The following is a 9,585-nucleotide window of genomic DNA, read 5'->3' on the forward strand; positions in this document are numbered from 1 at the left end:
AATTTTAGGTATTGATATACTGAAAACACCGGGGTACAAATTTTGAGATGTTACAATTCTCCCCTACTAAAAGAAATTTCGTTCTCGAAATTATTTATTTATTTATTTTTGAAATAAATAAGGGTAAAGGTTTGTTATTTTTTCTTCTAATTCCCATGTAATATCTCCATTAGTTTCATTCCACATGACCTTCACTAGAGGGATCTGTCTGCCCCTCAATTCTTTGACCTTCTTGTCCATAATCTGTACAAGTATTGTGTCAAATGTAAGGTTATTCTTTAATTGTACTGTATCAGGTCTTATCACATGAGTTGGATCAGAAATATATTTTCTTAATTGAGACACATGAAAGACATTATGGAGATTGGAAAGGAACGGAGGTAAGCAAATTTGATATGCAACATAACCTATTTTTCTAAGAATTTGGTAAGGACCAATGAACCGGGGGGTGAGTTTCTTTGATTTCATCGCTCTACCAATTCCAGTGATTGGTGTTACTTTCAAGAATACATGATCACCTTCTTGAAATTCAAGAGGTCGTCTTTTCTTGTCAGCATAACTTTTCTGTCTACTTTGAGTTGCTCTCAATTTGTTCCGGATCATTATGATTTTCTCTGTTGTCTGTTGAATCATGTCAGGACCTAATACTAAATTCTCACCAGTCTCAAACCAACACAAAGGTGTTCTACATTTCCTCCCATATAATGCTTCATAAGGTGCCATACCTATGCTGGAATGGAAACTGTTGTTATAGGTGAACTCAATCAAAGGCAGGTATCGATCCCAACTATCAGAATTTTCTAACACACAAGCTCTCAGCAAATCTTCCAAAGATTGAATGGTTCGTTCAGATTGTCCATCAGTTTGGGGATGATAAGCTGAGCTAAGGTGAAGCTTAGTACCTAAGGCTTGATGTAAACTTCCCCAAAATTTTGAAGTGAATCTAGGGTCCCTATCAGATATAATACTTATTGGAACTCCATGTAACCTGACAATTTCTTTTATGTACAATTCAGTCAATTTTTCCAATGAATACCTAATGTTAATGGGTAAGAAATGAGCAGACTTTGTTAATCTATCCACGATAACCCATATGGAATCAAATTTTTGAATGGTTCGTGGGAGACCAACTACAAAATCCATTGCTATACTATCCCATTTCCATTCATGTATATCTAAGGATTGTAGCATTCCTGCTGGCTTTTGGTGTTCTATTTTAGCTTTTTGACAAACTAGACATTTTGCTACATATTGTGCCACTTCCTTTTTCATTTTGGGCCTCCAAAACATTTTCTTGAGATCTTGATACATTTTTGTTGTGCCCGGGTGTATGCTTAATTTGCTTTTATGTGCTTCTTCTAGAATCATTTCCTTAATTTCCTCATTATTGGGTACACACATCCTGTCCTTAAATCTCAAAGTTCCGGTTTTATCTATGCCAAAATTCTCCCCATCCTTTTGTCCCATCAATTTCTTTTTCTTTTGAATGAATTCATCACTTTCCTGTGCCTCCTGGATTTGTTTTTGTAAATTGTTAGTGATCTGAATGGAGTTTAATTGAATCTTATCATGGCTTAGGGTGACTGACAGATTCATGTCTCTAAATTTTTCTAACAAATTTATTTCATGAATCTTAGTGAGGAGATATGTAAAGATTTTCTACTTAACGCATCTGCCACTACATTTGCCTTACCTGGGTGGTACTGTAATTCAAAATCATAATCTTTCAGAAATTCCATCCATCTTCTTTGTCTCATATTTAATTCCTTTTGATCAAACAAGTATTTGAGACTCTTATGATCACTAAAAACTTCAAACTTTCCACCATAAACATAATGTCTCCATATCTTAAGTGCAAAAACAATGGCAGCTAGTTCTAGATCATGGGTTGGGTAATTTTTCTCGTGTGTTCTTAATTGTCTAGAAGCATATGCCACTACCCTTCTATCTTGCATAAGAACACAACCTAATCCCATTTTGGAAGCATCACAAAATATAACAAAGTGTCCATTAGGATTGGGTAATGCTAAAACAGGAGAAGTGGTTAATCTTTTCTTAAGTTCTTGAAAACTATTTTCACATTTTTCTGTCCACACAAAAGCTTGGCCCTTTTTGGTGAGTTGGGTTAAAGGTAAAGCTATTTTAGAAAATCCCTCAATGAATCTCCTATAATATCCTGCCAAACCGAGAAAACTGCGAATCTCAGTCACTGTTTTTGGTGGTTCCCATTGTAAAACTGCTTCTACTTTGGTCGGATCCACTGACACTCCGTTATTGGAAATCACATGTCCTAAGAATTTTACTTTCTCTAACTAAAATTCACACTTAGACAATTTAGCATACAATTTCTTTTCTTTCAAGATTTGCAAGACAATCCGAAGGTGTTCCTCATGTTCCTCAAGAGTCTTAGAGTAAATAAGAATGTCATCTATAAAAACAACCACAAATTGATCTAAAAATGGATGAAAGATCCTATTCATGTAATCCATGAATATTGCAGGAGCATTGGTCACACCAAAAGGCATCACTTGATATTCATAATGACCATACCTAGTTCTGAAAGCAGTTTTTTGTATGTCTTCTGCTTTTACTCTAATATGATGATATCCGGACCTTAAATCTATCTTAGAAAATACAGAGGCTCCTCTCAATTGGTCCATCAAGTCATCTATTCTAGGAAGAGGGTATTTATTCTTTATGGTGAATTTATTTAATTGATGGTAATCTATGCACAACCTAAAACTTCCATCTTTCTTTTTAACTAACAAAACAGGGGCTCCCCAAGGTGACACACTAGGACGAATGAACTGTTTTTCAAGTAAATCTTCTAATTGTTTCTTCAATTCTGCTAATTCAGAGGGTGACATCCTATATGGTGCCATAGAGATTGGTCCAACTCCAGGCATCAGATCTATGGAAAATTCAATTTCTCTGTTAGGTGGTAAACCAGGAATATCATTGGGAAAGACTTCAGGAAAATTTTGAACAACTGCTATATTTTTCAACTCAACTTCCTCTTTTATTTCCATAGAAGATAATAACAAGTACCCTTGAATTTCATTCCTTAAAGGCTCACTTTTTGAATTGGTAGGTGATTTTAGAAGATTCTCAAAGTTTGGAAATATCACTAATTTCTTAGCACAATTCAAAAGGACTTGATTGGAAGATAACCAGTCCATACCTAAGATTACATCTAATTGAGATAAATGTAGACATATTAAATTTACAAGGAATTTTGTATTCTCAATGAACAGTGGACAGTCTAAACAAACTCTATCGGTTATTACTGAGTCATTTGTGGGAGTTGAAACAACCAAACTAGTTTTTAGAAAAGAGGTCGGCATATTAAGATGTTGAACACAATGATTAGAAATGAATGAGTGAGTTGCACCTGAGTCATACAGTACATTTAAAGTTCTTCCTTTAATAAAACACATACCTTGAATTAGATCATGGTTTTTAGCAATTTCAGCTCCAGTCATGGTGTACACTCTTCCTGTTGTGGTAGGTCTTGTCTTAGTTGCAGTTGGATTGAAATGTGGCTTCTGTTGTCCACACTCAGAGAATATGTGACCAGGTTTTCCACACTTGAAACAGACTGGTCCTTTAAGGTGACAATCTTTAGCATGATGACCTTGTCCGCATTTAAAGCATCTGATATGATCATATACAGGTCTACTAGAATTTCCTGATGAAGATTGATTGGATTGGGTCCTCCATTGTGGGCGATTGTAAGGTTTTCCCTCATTGCGTTTATTTTTATTTGTCTGGGGTCCAAAATACTTTGGTTTGATATTTTGGTTGTTCTCAAAATCTTCCAAAAATCTACACTTGTGAATAAGCATAGGAAAATCAGCAATTTCTAGTATCCCTACTGCTTTTCTCAATTCATCTCTAAGTCCATTTTCAAATTTTATACATTTCATCCTTTCCTCTGGGTGATAAAAGAAAGTATAGTATTTTCCTAATTCTTCAAACTTGGAAGCATATTCCCCTACAGTCATACTTCCTTGCTTCAACTGCATGAACTCTATTTCTTTTGCTCTCCTCACATCATTAGGGAAATATTTTTCTAAAAACCTTGTTCTAAATACATCCCAGGTAATAATTATTCTTCCTCCTTCAAGTAATCTCCTGGTACCATCCCACCAATATTCGGCTTCTCCTAATAACATAAATACAGCATAATTCACCTTTTGGTTGTCAGCACAGTTCATAACTCGAAATATTTTCTCCATTTCTTTAATCCATAATTCAGCCTTTTCTGGATCATATCCTCCAGAGAATTGTGGGGGTTTGTTTCTCCTAAATTCAGCTAATCCTTGTGATTTAGGGTTTCCTTCAGGTCTTTGATTCCTCATTAGAGCAGCAGCCATGTCTCGGATAGCTTGCATTGCTTCAGTTAATTCATTGTTTCTTCTAATGTTTGCCATCTGGAATTGTATGAGTTAGAAAGAAAATATATATATATATATATATATATATATATATATATATATATATATATATATATATATATATATATATATATATATATATATATATATATATATAATGAGCACATTTCACAGATCTCGCATGAAACGTCGCTCTGATACCATCTAATGTGACGAAAAAAAAAATTCTATTTATTTATTTATTACAGTATACTTATAAATATTTAGAGGCAAAAATTTATACACTAATATATAATTATATTTAAAATATTCACATTTATATATATATTTACAATACTATATACTTCCGATATCCACATTGTTTAGTGCATTTTATATTTTCTATACTGGAAGAGGAAGAAGGGTTATTTATTTACAGTTTCCCCCTCATATGCGGTTTATCAAACAGGTGGAGGGAAAAGGTTATGGATAGGATTTACTTGGACTGTTGGGGGTAAATAAAAGGTAACTTCGATTTGTCCTTCGATGACAATCGGTGCATTCGGAGCAGAGAGAAAAGTAACGGTAGAGTTTCCCGTTCCCTGAAATGTTACAGAATTATTCACTACATTGGTTTGCCATGCATTTCCCGGAAAAACAGCCACAATGTCGGCGAAGAAGGGATCAGGCGTGTTCGGAGCAGCCATCTATGATAATGTTATAAAATTTTGTTTTTCGTACACAATCAAAAGAAATAGGGAAGTGAGACAAATATCACAAAAAACATAACATATCATCATAAAATAAAATGAAATGAAAATTCTTCCAATTCCATAAAACGGGATCTTTATTATACTTTTATAAAGATATTGATTAATTTTGTAGTGACTAGTCAGGATAAATGAGTTCATGGCCAACAAAGTAACTCAAGAACATCTCATCTTGAGTGATACTAACTCGTTTAAATCCCCAAGGTCATACCTCCAACTACATTAATCAAATCTTTAATTATCATAATTTTTATTTCAATATTAAACCATATAATTATATAAATAAATAAATAGATAGGATCAATGAATAATTAAAATAGATATAAATGAATAAAAAGGGTCAACACGTAACTAGAGATAAATATAAATAAGTAAATGAGAATAAATATAAATTAAATAAATAGGACCAGTGCATAACTGGAAATAAATAAATAGGATTGGGAACTAAATATAAATTAGAATGAGGTTAGGGACACCTCACTTAGGGTAGATATCGAGATAAAAATTACGAATAGATAAAAACAAATAATCGAAGTAAAAAGATAAAGTGATGGATGTCTCCTTCCCTTACCTTAATTACTATGGAAAACACACCAAGGTTGTACGGAGACTGTGATAAAAATTCTTTCTTCGTTGTCGTAACCTTTCTCTCTTTCACACAAAGCTTTTCTCTGATTTCTTTTGTCCAGCTTCTCTTTTGCTTTCTATTTCTCTTACCCCACCCCTATTTATACTATATTAAGTAATCATTACTTCTAGTTTGATTTTAATTAACTTGGTTCCTATACTATTCTAGTTCCATTAGTTCTTAACATTCCATCCTAGATATTTTTTTTTTCACAATGAACGGATAAAGGATAGAAACATATCTGCTAACATTAAATGCTTCTGATTACTTCCATATATATATACTCTTTTCTTTTAATCTTTTATTAAATATGATATTAACGTTCTCATCCATTTGTTATTCAGTATACTGCCACTTTGCTTTCCAAGGTTTCGCATCTGATTGTAATCCGCTTTCCACTTATTCAAACTTTTGCATATAATTCATATATATATACGTATATTCATAATTTATTTTATTATTAGTTTCAATAATATATATATATATATATATATATATATATATATATATATATAATCTATAGAATATTGAACTATCGTAAAATTTGTTGGTAATGAATTATTACCCATAAGTACAATTTATTTTGTAAATTTACAGCTAGCAGATATTATAAGTACTATCGACATTTATATATATATATATATATATATATATATATATATATATTATATGTTCAAAATTTATTATACTAGTCACAATACCTAAAAAAATAATGTATCATAAAATTTTAGGTATTGATATACTGAAAACACCAGGGTACAAATTTTGAGATGTTACACCTAGCGGTAAGGAGGGGTGTGCCAGGCGGAGTCTGCAGTTCAGTAAATACTAAGGCATGTGGCGCTTGGTGGTAGAGGAAGTCCCGCCAGGCGATAGTTGTAGTGGCAGTGAAGATTAAGGCGCTTAGCGCCTGGCGATACGTGTCCCCCGCCAAGCGATCTGGAAGCGGCAGCGCTTGGCGGTATGTGTCCCCCGCTAGGCGATTTTGTTGCAACACATTGGTGTTATGCTTGCTATGATGTGCATGATCTACAAGGCTTCTAGGATATCTTAAAGGTCGGGTTGCTGGTGTTCCTTGAGTTGAGCTCGGAACGTATCCCTTGAGTTGAGCTCGGGATATGGGTTAAGCAAGTGGCATTCCTCGAGTTGAACTCAGAATGGCATCCCTCGAGTTGAGCTTGGGATGGCGGATGAACACGAGTAACCCTTGAGTTGAGCTTGGGTTGGCGAGTGTTGACGGTGTAAGTGTGCTGGTTGTGGCCAATACGGATGGGTCAAAATAGATTGCCTTCCTCAGTAGTTGAGTGACGAGTTTGGTAGTCTTGGGACGTTACGAATTATGTTCGTATATGGGGACTTCACCTGCCGTTACGGTGTATGATCCGTAACATGGTTTCTCGCACGTGCTCTATTGGTTGTGGCCGATAGGTATGGCAGCAAGACACCTTGAGGTACTCACTGGAAGATGTAGTACACGAATAATATGGTGGTGGCCATGTGATTGGTATATTTGTGTCGTATATATATATATATATATATATATATATGTTTATTTTGTTAGCTCACCCTATCTGCTTGTGTTTGGTGATGATCGTGTACGCGGTACACGGGAGCAGATGATGTTGCAGGTGGATCTGGTGAGGCTTAGCAGCGGAGCAGGGAAAACTCATGGGAACAGTTTTATAGAGTTTTATGATTTATGGTTTTGGAATGAAGATGTAATCTTTTATGAGACTGTTTTGGTACTTTATTGAATTTTGAGAAGATTTGAACTTAGAGTTATCTTTATTATGAAATAAATTATTTGAATTTTTTTGCGTTTTTGGGAAATGGATTTATAATAAATGTCATTTTATTTTCTTATTATATATTATATTTTAAACCCGTAATATCCGATCGGGATGTTACAAACACTCGCTAGGCGACGCGAACCAATTTTGGTTCGATTTGGATGTTTTGAGTGTTTTGGGTTGAGTTGATTGAGGAAAACAGCTTCTTTTAATGTTAATCGATGATAGATGTTTGTGGAATTTGAATTACATGAGATTGGAGGCGAAAATCGATACAATTGCTATGAACGTTAGTTTAGGGTTGATAGCCTTGGGTTTGCATGTTACGAGAATAATTAGTGTTTAAATTGTTTTGGGAGATTGTTAATGGATGCGCTGAGGATACGAATTATTATAATTGGAAGCAAGATTGCGTGAGAATTGATTTAGGTTACATTTTGATAGGTGGTCCATAACACGTAGTTCTTCACTTTGAACGGTGGAGATTTGATTTGAAGTTCAGTAGCTAGAGATATATGTTACTCATTATTTCTGGTTTTGGAGTCTTTAAAAGACATGAATAAGCTCTTGATAATTTCGAGTAACTTCTAATGAAGCATGACTGGGTTATGTTGTAAGTCTCTATCAATTTGAATGTTCCTTTGGGTCAGCCACATGTGGAGAATTGGTTATTGGTGAATGCATGTGTGTGTCAATATTAATTTGCATTGGTGCAAAGATCATGTGCTTAATTTGTTAGAGTGTTGCTACTTTATATTTTTTTGAGCATGCATTATTCATAAGTTAGAATTGAATGCTAGCATAGATTTCAAGGATGGAATATATATATATATATATATATATATATATATATATTATATATATGAATATGTAGGAATTGATGCATATGATATATGGTGATACTTGTGTATGCGTATGATGAAGCCATCTAAATTGAGATTGTGCATGTGAGTCATGTTGATTTCTGGAAGCCTATATTATTGATTGTGGATATCATAATTATAAGAGTAGGATTGATTTTACTTTGTTCTGGGTGCTTAAATAAAACCAGTACTGCGCAAGTACTTGTGTAACGCCTGGCGGTGGTGTTTGACCGCCAGGTGATAACTACAAAACCAGTAGAGAATTGAAGTGTGTGGCGCTTGGCGATAAGGGTTGTCCCACAAGACGATACTTGCTGAAACAGTAGCATCAAAGGCGCTTGGCGCTTGGCGTTTGGCGGCACGTGTCCCCCATTGGGCAGTGTGGAAGCATGGTGCGCTTGGCGACGCGTGAGTAGCGCCAGGCGATGTTGTTGAGGCAAAAATGTTTGGCTTCCTTTGGTGTGCGTGATCTACAAGGCTTCTAGGATATCTTAAAGGTCGGCTTGTTGGTGTTCCTTGAGTTGTGACTCAGAACGTATCCCTTGAGTTGTGGCTCGGGATAGGGGTTAAGCACGTGGTACTCCTTGAGTTGTGGCTCGGAATAACATCTCTTGAGTTATGGCTCGGGATGGCGGATGAACGCGAGGAACTCTTGAGTGTTGGCTCGGGTTGGAGAGTGTTACCGGTGTGAGTGTGCTGATTGTAGCCCGCACGGATGGGTCCAGATAGATTGCCCTCCTCAGTATTTAGCTGACGAGTTTGGTAGTCTTGGGACATTACGAACTATATTCGTATTGGAAACTTCACCTGGCGTTACGGTGTGTGATCCGTAGCATGATTTCCAGCACGTGCTCTATCGGTTGTGGCCGATAGATATGATAGTAAAACATCTTGAGGCATTCACTAGAAGTTGTAGAACACGATTAACATGGTTGTGGCCATGTGGTATGAAATCAAAGGATGAAATTCCTTTGCTGTGGCTGTGGCATACTCCCCAAAATCTTCCCCAAAGTCGCGCATCCCCCTCCTCCGTTCCCTGGCTGTGGCATACTCCCTCTCCCCCATTGTCTCCTCCGTGCTTGTCCTTTGGGGAAATCCCTCCACGCCCATCTCGCTCTCCCCTTCCTCCACGCCCATCTCGCTTCTCCCCCAACCCTC

The 9,585-nt window shown here is 35.8% G+C and overlaps 1 protein-coding gene across 1 annotated transcript; it reads right to left on the reverse strand.

The window, feature by feature from the left end:
• Window positions 1-175: 175 nt before the first annotated feature.
• Window positions 176-4,433, reverse strand: LOC146883195 (uncharacterized). Its single transcript, XM_085667904.1, has 2 exons — window positions 3,440-4,433; window positions 176-243 (listed from the first exon to the last, which is right to left on the reverse strand). The coding sequence occupies exons 1-2, from the start codon at window positions 4,431-4,433 to the stop codon at window positions 176-178; spliced, it is 1,062 nt and encodes a 353-aa protein (XP_085524030.1).
• Window positions 4,434-9,585: the final 5,152 nt, after the last annotated feature.

The sequence above is a fragment of the Vigna unguiculata genome, chromosome 10 (genome assembly GCF_037176805.1).
Source record: "Vigna unguiculata cultivar grain cowpea cultivar isolate G323 ecotype 2 chromosome 10, ASM3717680v1, whole genome shotgun sequence".
Classification (NCBI taxonomy): domain Eukaryota; kingdom Viridiplantae; phylum Streptophyta; class Magnoliopsida; order Fabales; family Fabaceae; genus Vigna; species Vigna unguiculata.